The sequence below is a fragment of the Populus trichocarpa genome, chromosome 16, assembly GCF_000002775.5.
Source record: "Populus trichocarpa isolate Nisqually-1 chromosome 16, P.trichocarpa_v4.1, whole genome shotgun sequence".
Taxonomy (NCBI): domain Eukaryota; kingdom Viridiplantae; phylum Streptophyta; class Magnoliopsida; order Malpighiales; family Salicaceae; genus Populus; species Populus trichocarpa.
In genome coordinates, this window is record NC_037300.2 from 6339103 (window position 1) to 6356168 (window position 17066).

General features: G+C 33.8%; 2 protein-coding genes across 5 annotated transcripts; both read left to right on the forward strand.

Annotated features, from left to right (window-relative positions):
- Positions 1-1954: 1954 nt before the first annotated feature.
- On the forward strand, positions 1955-4102 carry LOC7467594 (60S ribosomal protein L13-1). 2 transcript variants are annotated; one of them, XM_024587224.2, is made up of 5 exons: positions 1955-2096; positions 2743-2858; positions 3015-3148; positions 3449-3607; positions 3692-4102. In XM_024587224.2, exons 2-5 carry the CDS (start codon positions 2750-2752, stop codon positions 3911-3913), a joined length of 624 nt encoding a protein of 207 aa, XP_024442992.1. In that variant the 5' UTR covers positions 1955-2096; positions 2743-2749; the 3' UTR covers positions 3914-4102. The 2 variants fall into 2 exon arrangements, with proteins under 2 accessions (XP_024442992.1, XP_052304153.1); XM_052448193.1 differs by lacking the exon at positions 1955-2096 and adding an exon at positions 2107-2329.
- A 5055-nt stretch (positions 4103-9157) lies between these two features.
- On the forward strand, positions 9158-16225 carry LOC7465282 (kinesin-like protein KIN-5D). Of its 3 annotated transcripts, none has more exons than XM_024587223.2 (23): positions 9158-9342; positions 9548-9784; positions 9884-10013; positions 10116-10277; positions 10388-10864; positions 11055-11152; positions 11239-11395; positions 11492-11561; positions 11646-11722; positions 11808-11861; positions 11952-12032; positions 12115-12226; positions 12680-12766; positions 12848-13023; positions 13101-13262; positions 13345-13452; positions 13617-13775; positions 13888-13971; positions 14391-14596; positions 14719-14820; positions 14894-15003; positions 15079-15227; positions 15441-16225. In XM_024587223.2, exons 2-23 carry the CDS (start codon positions 9609-9611, stop codon positions 15663-15665), a joined length of 3162 nt encoding a protein of 1053 aa, XP_024442991.1. In that variant the 5' UTR covers positions 9158-9342; positions 9548-9608; the 3' UTR covers positions 15666-16225. The 3 variants fall into 3 exon arrangements, with proteins under 3 accessions (XP_024442991.1, XP_024442990.1, XP_052304152.1); XM_024587222.2 differs by having other exon boundaries at positions 9576-9784; XM_052448192.1 differs by having other exon boundaries at positions 9339-9450; positions 9576-9784.
- The last annotated feature ends 841 nt before the right edge of the window (positions 16226-17066 follow it).

The following is a 17066-nucleotide window of genomic DNA, read 5'->3' on the forward strand; positions in this document are numbered from 1 at the left end:
AAAATTACAATAATGAATTTAATTACAAGAAAAGGTTAAAAACTCTTTTGAAGTGCTCTTTACATGAATGAATCCTTTTATTAATGGACAGGTTTGGATCTTACTTTGGATGGAAAGATATTCACATGAGTTTGAAAGCTTTAACCGTATGGGGTCTTAACTTGAATTGTTGAAGATAAAAAGTATTCACATAAGTTTAAAAGTTGTAATTATGTGATGCATAAATTTAGATTTATTTGATTGGATGAAAAGTATTCACATGAGCTTGGAAGCTTTAACAGTGTAATGTATAAATTTAACTTTATTTGATAAGATGAAGGAGTTTTAATCATTTGTTTCTTTAATAGACTCTAAAATCTTGTACACATATATTTTGTTTATTAAAAATACACTAAAATGGTGATAAAATTACAATAATGAATTTATTTATAAGAAAAAGGTGGAAGCTCTTTTTAAGTGTTCTTCATGTGCATGAATTCTATGATTAACAGTCAGATCTAGATCTTGCTTTGGATGGAAAGGTATTCACACGATCCCAAAGCTTTAACTGTGTGATATCTTAACTTGATTTGATGAAGATGAAAAGTATTCAATGAAGCTTAAAAGCTTTAACTGTGTGATGTATAAATTTTGTTTGATTTGATTTGATAAAGAGTATTCACATATGCTTGAAAACTTTAATCGTGTAGTGTATAAATTTGACTTTATTTAATTTGATGAAGGAAGGGATTTTGATCCATTGTTTCTATGTTAGACTTGAATTTCTTTGAGAGAACTTTTTAGTATTTGTGTTTGGTCTTGGTCTTTGTTTCCTTTTTTTTTTCTTCTCTTGTCTTATGTTCTCTCCTTTCTCTTCTCCTTTTTTCCTGTTGATTTAGTGAATGTGTTATCTATTTATTGATAGATCAGGTGGAATTTATCTCAAATGTCATTCATCTAAATGATATTTTGAAAAAAATTAATATGAAAATTACTTAAAATATAGTTTATTAAAGAAATATTAAATTAAAACCCACGAGATATATTTAAACAAGTTTTTTTGTTAATTTAATTTGGGAATAAGCCCAATAAATATAATTTAATTGGTCATGAAAAGCTTGGGCCATGAATCAGACTTGTAAGAAATTTAGTGTTTACATAGATTTTTTAAATTTGAGACTCCATAAAATTGAAACTAAAAAAGCAAGCTAAAGTTGCCTTCTTTAGTTGTTTTCAAATTAAAATTAGAGTTTCTATTTTTGTTTATGGGTTTTTGGCATTTCAATATAGACTCGAAATTAATATTGTTTCTTGGTTTTTGACGTTCTAAATTGAAATTGATAGATAAATTTAGCATTTCTTGATTTTATAAAGAAATTTTATGGTATTTAAAAAGTAATTAGTGATATTACAATGATTATTTTTAGGTCTATTTCAAAGAAAAAATAAATTTAAATACGAGAGAAAAATTCTAAATAGAGATATTCTTATATTTTTTTGTAGGCCACGAATTATATTTTTCTCTTTTTTATATTTATTTTTATTTTAAAGTAGATTAAAAGAATAGCTAAAAAAACACGAGTAATTACTCATGAATACCATAAATTTGTAGATTATAGAATGGACCTTTTTTATTTATCCTTCTATTTATTTATTTTCTTAGAAAAAATAAAATACGGATTCAGTCTGATTTGTTCATATTGTCTGTTAAAATAAACACAAATATACTATTTCATGACGTCATATTTTTTATGTTAAGAAAATTTCAAAATTGTTCATTATTTTTCTGAAGGCCCCAAAAGTCCGGCCAGAAAGCCCGTAGCCAGAACTCAGGCCTAGCTAAAAGTTAATCAAGCTGTTTTAGGACCGACCCGAACCCGAACCTGGACCATGAACAGTAAAACACACAGCGTCCAAGTTTCCGAAGGATTAATGTGAGCTGGGCCGAGTTCGATAACTCCGAAGAACTCATTGAAGAGAGGCGCTAACCGAACCCCGAAAACCATAACCTAGGGCCCAAAAATAGGTCTTTCTTTTTTACTCAAACCCTTAAAAAACCGTAGGCCTTCATCTCTCAATGACAGCCGCACCGCGCCTCTCTCTGTAGACTGTAACGGGTATCTCTCCCTTCACATCTCCTAGCTTCTCCCCTTTCACTTGAGTTTCGATTTTTCGTTTTCACACTCTTGCGCTGTTGAATTCTTATGTTGTTGTTTTTTGTATTTTGCAAGTAACCCAGGACTTGGGGTAATATTTGTCTTGTATTTTGTTTGCTTTACGAACGAAGGACATTGTCGGATCTGATGAGTTTTAAGCACTGCTTACTGTTTTACATATGCTTACTTTTTAGGTTAGAATGTTTGGACTTTGGAGAGATTTTAACTGCTAGTTTCATCTCAATATTTAAACTCTCAATGCTTTGGAATGATTGAACAATAGGCTAGAATTTTAAGTTTCTACTAGTGAGTGTGGAACTGGCTGTAGTGATCATGAGTTATTTGTTGCTCAGTGATGCTTTCTTCGCAGCCTGCTGTTGAATGCTTTTTTTGGTTTCTTATTTTCATCTATGAATGAATAGGAAGACTTGTATTGGTTAACTTCAGGGCTCATGGCGTTTCAATAGAAAGTAATTGAGATTGTACTCTGCTTGTATTATAGTTAGCTTAAGTTTTACCTTTTTCATGTTGTCAGCTTGATTCCTATCAGTTTTTGAATGGTACAGACTGTCATTTTTATAACTCTGTAACTCGCATGCTCTTTCAGGTAAGACATGGTTAAGCATAACAATGTTGTGCCAAATGGGCACTTCAAGAAGCACTGGCAAAATTATGTCAAGACATGGTTTAACCAACCAGCTCGAAAGACTCGCAGACGCATTGGTGAGTAGCTTCACTTTGCCTTTATTTTGTAATGGAATTTACCCGTCTCTTGTCCCTATATACACATGTGCTGCACCCATTGTTTCTAGGGTCCTCATTTGGAAGTACCTTTATTAACAATATTCATGTCTGTGTTATCTATGAAATCATTTTTAGCTCGTCAGAAGAAGGCGGTCAAAATATTTCCTCGACCTACTGCTGGACCTCTTCGACCCATTGTACATGGCCAGACTTTGAAGTATAACATGAAAGTGAGAGCCGGTAGGGGGTTTTCTCTTGAAGAACTCAAGGTTAGTTGGTTTTCCTTTTCCTGATTCTGCAGAGTACCTTTTCACGTTTAATCATCTTCGAGTCTCCAAAATGCTTAATTGAAGAACAAATTGCATGCACTTGCTTAATGCTCTAGTTTATGGTGTTTCTATTTTACACTTGTATAAGATCTGTGTTTATCTATGCCAAGTTTCATATTTGTACTTGAAGTGTTTTGTGATGACTGTAATTGAAGATGGATATATATGTGCATTTAGCATCCATGGATACTTTTATTTAGTTTTGTGGGATGAATAACCCATTTCCTTTTCCTTCTCCAGGCTGCTGGTATTCCAAAGAAACTTGCTCCGACAATAGGAATTGCAGTTGATCACCGTCGCAAGAATCACTCCCTGGAGGGACTCCAGGCTAACATTCAGAGGCTGAAAACATACAAGGCCAAATTGGTTGTCTTCCCAAGACATGCTCGCAAGTTCAAGGTATTTTCTTGGGTATGCTTGACTAATATGATGATTGACTGGTTTTCCACTTGGAATTTCATTTTTATACATGTATTCTTGCAGGCTGGTGATTCTGCTCCTGAGGAACTGGCAACTGCTACTCAAGTACAAGGACATATTATGCCTATTGCATGTGAGAAGCCATCCGTGGAGCTTGTGAAGGTCACTGAGGAGATGAAGTCATTCAAGGCTTATGACAAGCTTCGAGTGGAGCGTACAAATGCACGCCATGTTGGTGCCAGGTTGAAGAGGGCTGCAGAAGCTGAGAAGGAAGAGAAGAAGTAGAAGTTAGACCCTATCAAGGGGATTTTTGAGTGGGAACTGGGAATTTTGTTGTTTCATCTTGAACTGGGTTCAATTTACTGGTTTCCAACCTGTAGACTCGACCATAATTTTTTAAAATGTTAATCGAGTTTCAGCAAGGATTCTTAGTTTGTGGACATGCTTAATTTATTCAACGTTCTCCTTGCCCCATTGATGTGACTCGCAGTGCTCAAGTTCTGATAGCATCTTGGCTGGTTGTTTCTGCTCAAGTTCTGATAGGTGTGTCGATTTCAGGCTTGATTGGAACTTGTGCATTCAACCGAATGTGTAGCAGGATAAACGGCTTTTGTTAAAAGGTTTAACTTGCAAAATCTTCAATTTAGTTCTTAAGATACTGATAATTATATATATAAAAAATAAATAAATATTAAGTTTAATTTTCAATCAATAAAATTTAAAATAAAATTTAATTAAAAAAATAAGTTGGATTAACCTTCAAACCTAGTTATGAGATTGTAATACCTGCATAGAAAAAAAATCAAAATAAATTATAAAACTCGATTCCCAATCAAACTAACATTGACATATGAAATTAAAAAAAAAATCAATTAAAAAAGGATGGAAAACCACTCGAGTTAACCAACAAAACCCGACACCTGAGTCATGAAATTAGGACAATCTCATAGGCAGCAAATCAAAATAAATTATGAAGCCTAATTCCCAATTAATTCAATATTAAATGATGAAATTAAAAAAAAAACAAAAAACAAAAATCCTTAGGCAACTAAGCTAACTTGTGACTTGAGTCATGAGATTGTGATAAACCCACAGAAAGCAAAATAAAATAAAATAAAATATCAAATACAATTCTCAATTAATTAAATGTTGGAAGATTAAATTAAAAAAAAAACATCAATTAAAAAAACATAAATATCTTGAGTTAACCTAGATTAACTTCTCAAACTCGGATCACAGAACTATGATAACTCTACAGAAAAAAATAAAAAAAATAATATGAAGTCAAATTCTCAATCAACCCAATGTTAAGTGATGAAATTGAAAAAAAAATCTAATTAAAAAAAACCCGAGTCAACCTGGCTAACACGCAAAACTCACAACTCGGGTTAAAAGATCATGATAACCCTGTAGAAAACATATAAAAAACATGGATCTAAATTTTTAATCAACCCAACATTGAAAGATGAAGTTGAGAAGAAGATTCAATTAATAAAAAAATAAAAAAATAATCCGAATCAACCAGGGTTAATCTGTCAAATCCAGGTCATAAGATTAGGATAACTACATAAAAAGTAAATTAAAACAATTATGAGGTCCAATATCCATTAAACCCAACATTGAAGGATGGAAATGAAGGAAAAAAAAACTTGAGGATGAAATTGTATATGTTAATTTTTCAGCTTTGCTTTTGGGCGCTTGTTTAGGTCTATTACACCTTACAACCCTTGCAAAGCAGGGGAAAGTGTTGGGCTTGGTGTTTATATTTGGCAGCTTAGTAAGATAGGTGCCATGGTTCTCAATTCCCACGATAACAGTGGTTTTCTCTTAGAAATTGTCGAAACCTAACGCTAATGCTCAGTAAAAGAGCGCCGATTCTTTAGTTATATGTCTTGTGCTTGTAGCACTAACAATTTAAGTGTAGTTTGATTCACTTCCTGGCTTAGGTTTATGAACTGTTTCTATATCTTGCCATTAACATAGTCATTCTTGATGCTTGTTAACTTTCGTGTTTAATCCTCGGTATATCTTTCATGATCTATTAGGTATTATTAGATCATTGCGTGGATTGAATCACTTTTTAAATAATAATAAAAAAATTATTTAGATATTTTTTTTACAAAACAAAAAATTAAACTATATGAAAATTAATCTAATCGACTTGATAGATTTAAAGATTATCTGAATGACTGATAAAAATATAACTTGATTTAAAAATAAAAAAAATCAAGACATCTTTTTTTAAAATATTAAAATGACAACATATTAGATCGACTCGGATCAACTCAGGTTAAGTTATCAAATCTGCTACCCGGGTCATAAAACCCTATAGAAAGCAGATATAATTTTTTTTTCATTATTAAACTCAATTCTCAATCAACTCAATGTTGAATGTTGAAATTACAAACAAAATTCAACTGAAAATATATATCGAGTCAATTCAGGTTAACCTGTCAACACATGAGTCATAAGACCAGGATAACCCTATAGAAAACAAATCGAAATAAATTATAAAACTTAATTTCCAATCAACCCAATGTTGAAGGGTAAAATTAAAAAAAAAATCAATTAAAAAAAGGACACAAAAAACCATCCAAGTCAATTGACTAAATCCGTGACCCAAGTCATGAGACTATGATAATTTCATAAAATACAAACTAAAACAAATTATAAAACCTAATTCTCAATCAGAATGTGTGTATTTCTTGCTCTTTGTCATCAATTAAAAGAGTAATTAACGTTAATATATACTAAAAGAGCTTGGCATTTTACTATAAGAATGAACAATGGAAAGCCAAACACTATAAAACCACACATTTTTTTTATTTCAAAATTAGTTTTTTTTATTCCATCTTCAAACATTAGGTTTAAGGTATATGGCTTTATAATTTATTTTGATTTGTTTTTTATGAAGTTATCACGATCTCATGATCCGGGTCAAGAGTTTTGCATGTTAGCCGTGTTGACTCGAGTTATTTTTTGTCCATTTTGAATTAGTTATTTTCAATCTCATCATTTAACTTTGAGATGATTGAGAATTAAACTTTATAATTTTTTTCGATTATCTTTCGATGGAGTTATTCCGGTCTTCTAACTCATGTTTGGCAGGTTACTCGGGTTAACTTGTCCTTTTTGTATTTGATTTTTTTTTTAATTTAATCCTTTAAAATTTGATTGATTAAAAATTATGATTTATATTTTTTTATTTGCTTTCTATGAGATTATCATTGCTTTATAACTCGAATTGCAAGTTATGTTTTTTTTTTTTTGTTAATTTTATCCTTGAAACACCGTTAAAATTGCTCGTCATGAACCTAATAGATTAAAAATGTATAATTTCAACTTATATGTGGACATAATAAGTGTTGCTTTTAACGATGAAAAAAATAGATGTTATGGTTCTTCTTGTTTTCTGTTATCGATGGTTTTGTCAAGCAAATTATCCAAAATTATACATATATGTGTCGACTATTGTTTTTTTCTTAATCTTTTCATGATAAATTATTTTATTAATAAAAATGCATTATAAGGATTTTAGTAGAACACTAGATCATTTGACCATCTAAAATACAGTTTAATTAGTTTTAAAATCATCCAAAATTTCTATTTGCTCTCTCTCTCTCTCTCTCTACATTATAATTGCTGCTAGCATACTGGAGAATATATTGTTTCCCTTTTATGCTGTCAAATGATTCAATTAGGGAGAAATATCAGTAGAAGATCAACCTTTTCTATATGTATTTTTAAGCCCTGAATTTCTGGAAAATTAAGACCATTTTCTTTGAATGTTCAAATTCTTTTCTCCCCTTTTCCAAGCAAAACACACCGTTTTACTTGATTTGAAACAACTTCTTTATGTTTTCTTCAATTGGAATTACGCCAAACTTCATATCTGTCCTTCTATTTCAATACCTTTTGCACTTCGATCCCTAGATTTTGAATTCTCTTATTTTTGGTATAGTTTCACCTTTTTCTCTATTTTTCTAATCTCATCCCTGACTAAATTACAATGTCCTTTGATTTCTCCGTTGCTTTCATGTTAGTCCTTGATTCTTCAACCCTTCATTTTCAAGTAAAATTGACTTCTAATTTCAATTTTCTTCTTCAATTAAGCTCCTAATTGATCTTTTAATTTGGCCATTTATTTCAAACTCATCCTTGAACTTGCAATTTCTTTTCATTTTAGCCAAATTAAACTAAATTAAGCTATTTTCTTTAATTTCTTCTTCGATTAAATCTTTAATTATGACCCATAAACTCTCAAACTCAATTTTTTTCCCCATGATTCTTAATTTTGGTCCAATTTCAACCCTAGCTATGTTTTTTTTTGTATTTATCTATTTTTTTATGATTATTTCTAACCCACACAAAAATGAATAAAAATAACAAAAACAATAAAAATGATTAAAATTAACTAAATTTATCGAAAAAACACATTTTTTTTTTGGATCTTATGTGTTTATTTGAAATGAAAAATAGAATAAAAAATCAGGTTCTTACACACGAGCTTGGCAAAGGAGACAAATTTATCTAAGGCATCTCGGTTTATTGGCAGAATCTCAAGTATGTTTAAGCAACAAGTTCACTAGAACAGTCAAAACGTGCACTAAGACAAATTAAAAAAAAAAAAAAAAGTAAACACAACAAATTTCTTTAATGAAGTAAGAAAAAATGATATAGAATCTATATAATAGATAATCCATTAGAGACACTAATGTGAAGGTGGCTAATGAACAATGGGATCCGATCTTCATTGATGTCGGAAAACATGTGGAGCAGCCTCTGTTAGCCACAAAGGATCAATAGTCATGACGTTCCTCATGTATTGCCGGTCTGTTCAGACAAGAGAAGTGGTATATAACCCTAGCGAGTCACAAATTCTCTTTATAAACTTTGAAAATGGTTTTTTTTTTTTTTTTAATATAGTTTGTGTAATAGTTTTACAACCCGGCCTGACGGGTCGACCCGGGACTGGAACCCGGCTGACCTGGCGGGTTGACTCGGTGACACGACAAGACCCTGTAAAAAATTTGGTTGTAATCCGTTGACTATTTTTTTATTTTTTATCAAAAAGACATCATTTTGATTTATAAAAAAAAATAGGATTGATCTGGTCAAAACCTGTGACTCTGGTCTTGGATAGAGTCGAGTACCGGACCGGGTTTAAAAATACTGGTTTGTGTTGTTAATGGTATCTTTGAAATATTATTTTTAAATGATAATTACGGTAGCAAATCCTTAATTTGCGGTTGTAATCCCTGATTTGCTGTGTTCTCGCTCTCTCGGCGGGAGTTGTTGCTGGTGCTGTTAATTATGGGAAATAATTTTTGAGGAGCACATCAGTGTAATTAATCACACTTATCACGCTGCCTGCCACTAATCAACGATTGAGCAAAACTCTCCGTTTCATGAAGAAGCAGAAGCGCGCGCACTCCTCAAACCACTTATCACTTTCAAAACTCTACTCCTCAGCCTTGAAAGCATCGTCACATCACAATATCAAAGCGAAACGAAAGGAATGAAATCCTTCACATTTATTGTTTTTTAGTCTAAGAATTAAAAAATAAAAAATAAAAATCCCTCCTCTCTCCTCTGAACCCAAAAATAACGCCATCCAATCCCAATTCACCCCGTAACTCTCTCTCTCTCTCGCAGACAGTGAAATGATAGAAAGCTGATTTCTCGAGTGGAATTTTGTATACAACACCATCCAGGTCTCAATATTGATTTCTTAGACTCTAATTCACTTTTCTCACATTAGTTTCTCTTTTTCTTTCTTAGATTGATCGTTCCGATTTTTTTTTCTTAAATTTATTTATTAGGTACAGAGATTTAGTGCTGTTTGGTTAATGATCATGAAGTAGGACTTTTTATAGTAGGAGATCAATTATTTACTTTTTCTGTGAATTTTCTAAACAGGACTTTCTTTTTTGTGAGATCATTGCAGCGAGTAGGAATTTGTGTTGAAGATCAATCAATTATGGACTATTCGCAGTCGCAGCAGCAGAAGAGATGCGATACAGTCCTGCTCTCTCCAGCTCAAACTCCGCGATCTAGCGTGAGAAGGAGCTTGAGGGATTCGTTATCAATGGACCTGTGGAGTTCGAATATCAAGCCTGATAGAGGAGTCAATGTGGAGGTCATTCTGCGTTGCAGGTAAACAAACTATTTGACGCGTTCTTGCTAGTTGTTGCATGCTTTCTTGGAGTGTTCAAATAATACTAATACCAATAATTAATGTTAAAAAAATTGTAGGCCATTAAATGACGACGAGAAGCAGCTAAAGTTACCTGTAGTGATTTCATGCAATGAGGGTAGAGGAGAAGTTTCTGTGGTCCAAAACACAGCTTATAAGCAGATAGATAAAACCTTTTCCTTTGACAAGGTTCGGTTCGTTATTGTATTTCTTGAATTGGAAAACTTAAGCTGTGTTGATTAATGCATTATGTTTGCCATTTTTAATTCTACTTTAGATATTTTGGTTTAGGTTTTTGGTCCTACATCGCAGCAAAAAGAGCTGTTTGATGAAGCCATCTCTCCTATTGTGAATGAAGTTCTCGAGGGCTACAATTGCACTATCTTTGCATATGGTCAGACAGGAACGGGAAAAACTTACACAATGGAAGGCGGCAGAGTAGGAGAAGTAGAGGTTCTTGAATAGTTTGCCTGCATGGGGGCCTTCATAATTTTTTTTTTCTACTAGTTTTGATTGAGTACTTTTGCATCTCAATTAATCTATTTTCTCCTTTTCTTTGGTAGAGTGGAGAATTTCCTAGTGATGTAGGAATAATTCCAAGGGCAGTTCAGCAAATTCTTGATGTTCTTGAAGCTAGAAATGAGGAATATAGCATGAAAGTTACCTTTCTAGAGCTTTACAATGAAGACATAATGGACCTGCTTGCACCAGATGAAAGTTTAAATGGCCCGGATGACAAGTCCAGGAAGCCAATAGCCCTCATGGAAGATGGTAGAGGTGGTGTTTTTATAAGAGGTTTGGAGCAGGAAGTTGTTTGCACTGCAGATGGAATATATAAAATCTTGGAGAAAGGGTCAGCAAAACGGCACACTGCTGACTCTCTGCTCAATATGCAAAGCAGCCGCTCTCACACTATATTTTCCATCACTATTCATGTCAAAGAGAGTTCTTCCAATGGGGAGGAGCTAATGAAGTGCGGAAAACTTAATCTTGTTGATCTTGCTGGTTCTGAGAATGTAGTACGGTCTGGTGCAAAAGAGGTACGGATACTATAAAGTTACCATTATCGTTCTTGTTTTGTATTTTAATTGCTTTAGATGTGCCTACTGTCTCAGCATATGATTTCTGTGGTATTTATATGCCATGTATGCGTGACTGGCATTTTCATTGTGAATGTAATCTATTTCCATTATATTGTGGCATCTTCTCATTTGACACACAATCTCGTAGGGAAGAGTTAGGGAAGCTGGGGAGATCAATAAAAGCTTGCTTACGCTCGGTCGAGTTATTAATGCACTAGTTGAACACTCTGGACATGTTCCATACAGGTACATCATATTGGTAGTTAATGTAACAGAGAATGCCCTGCTGAAATCTTAGTATATTGATTTTTTTGTTACTCTTGTAACAACAGGGACAGTAAGTTAACAAGATTATTGAGAGATTCGCTTGGTGGGAATACAAAGACGTGCATAATTGCTACAGTATCACCATCTATCCATTCTTTGGAAGAGACACTCAACACTCTAGATTATGCTCATCGTGCCAAAAAAATCAAGAACAGACCAGAGGTACTTAACTTGTTTCCTGTTTTGCATCCCATGTCTTCTAGTTTTCCTTCTCATCTTCGAACCAACGATAACAATGTCATCTTGTTACTACTCTAGGTCAATCAGAGGGTGGCCAAATCTGAGTTGATCAAGGATCTGTATAAAGAGATAGACCGCCATAGGCAAGGTTGTTAAGAGCTATTTTGTTAAACTATGATAAAAACCTAATTGTCATCAATGTGCTGGGGATAATTTCTGTTTCCATGGACAGAAATATATGCTGAAAGGGAGAAGAATGGCATTTATATACCACACAACCGTTTCCAAAGTGAAGAAGCTGAGAGGAAGGTAAATTTTTTTGTTGATTTCTCACCATTGTTATGACTTCCACACTCAAGAGACGCTGTATTATCTCTTGCATGTTCTTGTGTAGGCCTTGGTTGAGCAGATTAAGAGCATGGAATTTGACTTAGTATTTAAAGACAAGGTAAACACCTTATTTTGGAGAAATATGCCGGACTCTTTCCATGTATTATATAGAAGGTGTAGCAAATAATACAAATTATGCTTTGATCAGGAACTCATGGGGCTTCAGAAGCTTTATGATAAGCAGCAAACTTTGACAGCTGAATTAAGTGAAAAACTCCAAATGACACAAGTAAATGAACCATTTGAAAGTGATAAATATTTAGTTTTCTGACAGGACTAATCAACCCTTTTCTTATAATTTTTAACTGCAGAAAGATTTTGAGAAAACTCAAAATACTTTGCTCGAAATAGAAGGCAGAAATAGAAAGGCAAATGCAATGATAAAAGAAAAGGAGCACTTGATTTCTCATCTTCTCCAATCCGGTAAGAAAAAGGCCACCGGAATTCTTAGGAAATTTTCAGCATCACTTGTATAAATTTTTTATCCTAATTTGTTACATTCAAATGGAAAGGACACAAGAAGAGTTTATGGGGACAAATATTAGGCCAGCAAACTAGGAACATAGCACATGCTCGTCAGTCTTCTCTGTCTCCCTTGTTCTTTTGGTATAACATTACCACAAGAACACTTACTTTTTTTTTTGTTTTTCTTTTTTGATAATACATGGCAATTTCTTGAATGGGAAGAACATATAGTATTGAAATTGAAATCATAACAGTATAACAAACTTGAATAAACCTGTTTTATGAGCAGTCCCAAGCCAGACACCTCTACTTATATGTTTGCTTTCAGAGTTTAATGGAAAAAAAGAGAAACAGTTCTGATTATGTTTATGACAACTTTCCAAAAATAATGTTTGCTAATATTTTTTTTAGAAAAATCCCTTACAAAACAAGCATTGGAGCTGCGGGAAGAGCTGGAGCATGCAGCTTCTGAGGCATCCAACTTGTTTTCCAAACTTGGTCTGTGCTCAGTTTTACATGTTATACATGCCAAAAAGTGAATCCTTACATCTTACTCTGTCTCTGGTTTACACTTTACAGAACTGCAGGATAAATTGGAAAATGGGAATAAAATTCTTGTCCAGAAATTCCAAACTCAATTAGCTCAGCAACTTGATGTTTTGCATCTAACTGTTGCAGCCTCCGTAACACAACAGGAGGAGCACCTGAAATCAATGGAAAAAGATTTCAATTACTCTCTGTCTAAAAAAATGGGGGTAGGATGTCTCTGTGCATGTCCTTTTTTAGTAGACATGACTTAAATAAGTTTGCTAGTGGTTTTGGCTACTTGCAGGGTATTCAAGAACTCACAACCCAAGTCAGACATCTAAAAAACACGCATGAATCTAGCATTAAATCTTTGGATGATATATCTGAAGAGCTTGATATGAATTATCGATCAGCATTTTCAAATTTGACTTCAGAAGTGTCAAGGAATTCTTCTGCTCTTGTTGGTGTAGGTATTGATTGCTATGTTAATGAAGCTCCTGTTGATTGGAATCTTATTGTCTGTGTGCTTTACCTTTATTTTTACACAGCTTTTGGAAGAGAAGTTTCTGGAGATAAATGACATTCTTGATGATGTACAAAGGGATCTCTTTAATCAACAGGAAAAGCTTGCTGAATTTGCAGAACAGCAACGCCAGGTTATTGACTGAAATTCTTATTTCAGTGATGTGCATTAGGACCAAATTGTTGTTTCTATTATTTGATTCTTCTATTCCTTTCTTTTTATTTTATTATTTGTTGAGCTGTGGGTAATCGCTTTTTCATCAAATTAGTTTCCTCCATGAAATGAAATTGTCTACAGGGTCATTCCAAAACACTGCAGTTGACAAGATCCATGTCTGAAGCTATGATGAAGTTCTTTGAGACTTTAGGCACACACACTTCTAGTTTGACCCGAATTATGGAAGGGACCCAAAAAATAAATGGACAGAAACTCTATGATCTTGCAAAGGAGTTTGAGGTGGTTACTTTGTTTTTTCTTTCATTTAATACACACTAGTTTCGGTGCAACATCTTCCATTTAAGGTTACTTAACTGACCCTACCATCTAATAAACTGACTTGCATCTGTAGGATTGCGCTGCTTTTGAGAAAAGGCAACTCTTGGAAAAAGTAGCTGAGCTTCTGGATATATCAAATGACAGGAAGAAAAACCTGGTTTGCGCCTATGCTTTGATTTCAACTGTAGAATAGACCAATGAGTTCTGTTGTTATATGCTGTAGAGAGAGTGATAAAGAAGTCGGATGTCTAGTAATGAAGACTTAATGGAATCAATAAAGCTGTAACTTGAATTTCAAATCATGGCTCATAGCTTAGAAGTAATTTAAATATATTCATTGGAAATCATCAGCTTCCTATTGTGCTGTTTCATTGGATCAAAGGAAAAAATCAGCGAATGAACCAAATCACCCCACCCCCCTCCCCCTCTTTCTTCAAATACTGTTTTAGTTTCTTTTGGCATTAGCTCACAGATAAGTCTGTGCAGGCCTTTTCGTCTTCAAAAGTTCTTTAGTTTATGTATATTTGGACTAATTTTATTAATTAGGCTTCTCTTTCTTTCGTTCTTTCTTTTCAGGTTCAAACAGCAATTAATAGCCTTTTGGAGAGTACAGCCAGCAGAACCTGCAAGCTACAGAACGAGATGTCAAATCTGCAAGATTTTTCCTGTTCTGTTAAATCTGAATTGACAACTCACATGGAAACAATAGCAACCAGCTATCTTGTTGCTACAGCTGTGATGGATAACGGAAAGGATGGTTTTGAAAAATGCCTTCAACAATGGTATCCAGTTACATCACAACAATTATTATAAAATGGGGATTTCTTTCTGCATTTCCTTAAGCTTAAGCATTCTATTGGAGCTCTGGTATATCCCATTTTTATTTTTATTATTGATCTTTTAGTATGTCAAAGGCAAGAATGGGTGTTTCTCAGTTAAGGAATGCCCAAGAATCAGTTCTTGATGTACAGAAAAGAAACGTTGGTTCTCTTGATTCCATTGCCAGGTAAGCAATACTCTTGAAAAGTTCTGTATGTTTCTGGTTAAGTATCTGATATTTTATTGGCCTGTTTTATTAGGAATGAATTGGAAACCAGCGGCATGATCCTATCAAAAGTTTCTTCTTTTGCTTTATCAGCACTTGAAGAAACTGGCATTGCATACAAGTCTCTTCTTTCCTCCATTGAGAGTGAGTTTCATTTTGCATACAAACTCATATCCTTGTACAACTTTTAATGAAAAGCTGAAGAAACAATGCTTGCAGATTTGTTGAAACTAGATCATGACGCACATAAGAACATCCGTTCCGTTGCTGTTTCTTCTTTTGAAGATATGAAAGGATCGGGAAGCAATCACTACCACACAATTCTTAAGATCAAGGAAGCTGGGCAATGTTTTCTGGATGAATACAAGGTAAGATCTTCAGGAACTTGATTGTTTGCAGCACATTCTTCTTTAACCATGCAGAGCATCTAATACGTTGGCCTTTTAGTAATTTCAAAGGCAAACAATTACTCATCTGAGGTATCAATTAAGAAAAAGGAGAACGAGTTTCTTGACTTTCTGGTCAAATCTTATTGCTAATTTCAAAATATACACGGGTATTTATTTATGTACACAAAACAGGTGAATGAGCCTTACTGTTTGACACTTGAAAAGAGATCATCAAATACACCAAGCACAGAATCTATTAAAGAACTCAGAAACCCAACATTTCAAAAGTTGTCAAGAACATTTTCAGGAGATTCATCAGTGCAGCAAGAATCTGAGGATCAAAATATTCTGTCAGATGTCTGTGAGTCTGTTCGCCCCTTGAGTAATTCGAGAGTTACTCTCACAGCCATCAACTGAGGTGGAGAAACTGACAGACAATAACGACACAGAAACAGGATCAGTAGGCACATACTTGCAGAAGAATATCTACAGGAAGTAGCGTGCAACTCGTTCAGTTCTGTCGAACAAGAATTTATTTTCCAATTCTTCCCTTCACCAACTTCCAGTAAGTTTCATTTTGTTGAGAGTCACAGCATCCAAGGCTCTGCACTAGTCCTAACGGCTAAATGAATGTTCAACTTGTTTGAGCCTATACCAGCCAAGTAAACATGGAAATCAGATTCGAGTTTTTTAAATGTCAACCACCTTCTAGTTTAATTTATTTTTTGATATACCAGGAGACTGCAACCCAAATTCTGCAGGGGATTGGGATGATGTAAGCTGAGCTACAGCTAATTGGCACATTACTCTGAAGTAGATGATATCACAGTGAATTCAGTTGGATGTGCTTGATATGTGCTTGTTCTTAAGAAATAGTTATCCAAGGGAAGCTTCCAAGCTGCATTACCTACAACACTGTTCCTTCTGTAGAATAACACTACTCATTTAAATACTTGCTCACACTTTTTACTCTTTTTTGAACAGTCTTCTGACTCTTCTTGATGATCTTCAGTGCTAATGACTTCACTGGAACTGTATATTATCCAGAGGCAGAATGACCTCTTGCAACTCTTTCCAGTCAGCTTGTACCAGTCATTGAGTCACGGTACCGCTATAATAGCGCTCCCCAAAACAACTTTCCAGTTGTGATGTTTCTCTAACAATCCAAGTATAGTCTGAATCTAGTCGTCTAGCCCATGTACTAGGATTTGCTAAAGTTTACCATCCTTGATAAAAACAATTTGTGTATTCAAAACAGCATTAATAAGTTCCTTTTGTGCCAAATATAAAGATAATGGGACAAGGGTTTCAAAAGGAACATTAAAGATAGGCTATTGTGTTTTATATATAACGAAGTTCTTTATGTCAAAAGTAGAGCTAATTATCAAAGTTTAGTGTCAATTTAATGACATAATTATTTGATTCAATCATTTGCAACACTTTGAATGGTCTAGCACTACTCACTTGCAATTTATGAATGGTTTCCAAAGGATACTGTTCAAGCCTAATTTGTATCATGAAATAATCTCTTATATTAAGTGCATCATGATACTTATGTAAATCCGCTCAAAATTTGTATTGTTCATTACTTGCTTGAATTTGTTTTATGATCTCAACATGCAAATTATGAATTCTACATGCAAAAGACTCAGGTGAATCAGACATTTAGGGTGAGGAGACATAGAAAGATGATCTACAGGCTCTCTAGGTTCATAACTATGAACACTATATGATTGGGGATGTGAAGTGGAAAAAACACTTGGAACTCTTAATAGATATAGTTTGGACATAACCTTAAGTCAGGATTATCTTCATCTT

Excerpts from the sequence above, each read along its gene's own strand:
- LOC7467594 (XM_024587224.2), top strand. The coding sequence starts at position 2,750 with ATGGTTAAGCATAACAATGTTGTGCCAAATGGGCACTTCAAGAAGCAC. Across the intron at positions 2,859-3,014 it reads AAAGACTCGCAGACGCATTG|CTCGTCAGAAGAAGGCGGTC; the intron begins GTGAGTAGCTTC and ends AATCATTTTTAG. Across the intron at positions 3,149-3,448 it reads TTTCTCTTGAAGAACTCAAG|GCTGCTGGTATTCCAAAGAA; the intron begins GTTAGTTGGTTT and ends TTCCTTCTCCAG.
- LOC7465282 (XM_024587223.2), top strand. The coding sequence starts at position 9,609 with ATGGACTATTCGCAGTCGCAGCAGCAGAAGAGATGCGATACAGTCCTG. Across the intron at positions 13,776-13,887 it reads ATCTTGCAAAGGAGTTTGAG|GATTGCGCTGCTTTTGAGAA; the intron begins GTGGTTACTTTG and ends TTGCATCTGTAG. Across the intron at positions 15,228-15,440 it reads GTTTTCTGGATGAATACAAG|GTGAATGAGCCTTACTGTTT; the intron begins GTAAGATCTTCA and ends TACACAAAACAG.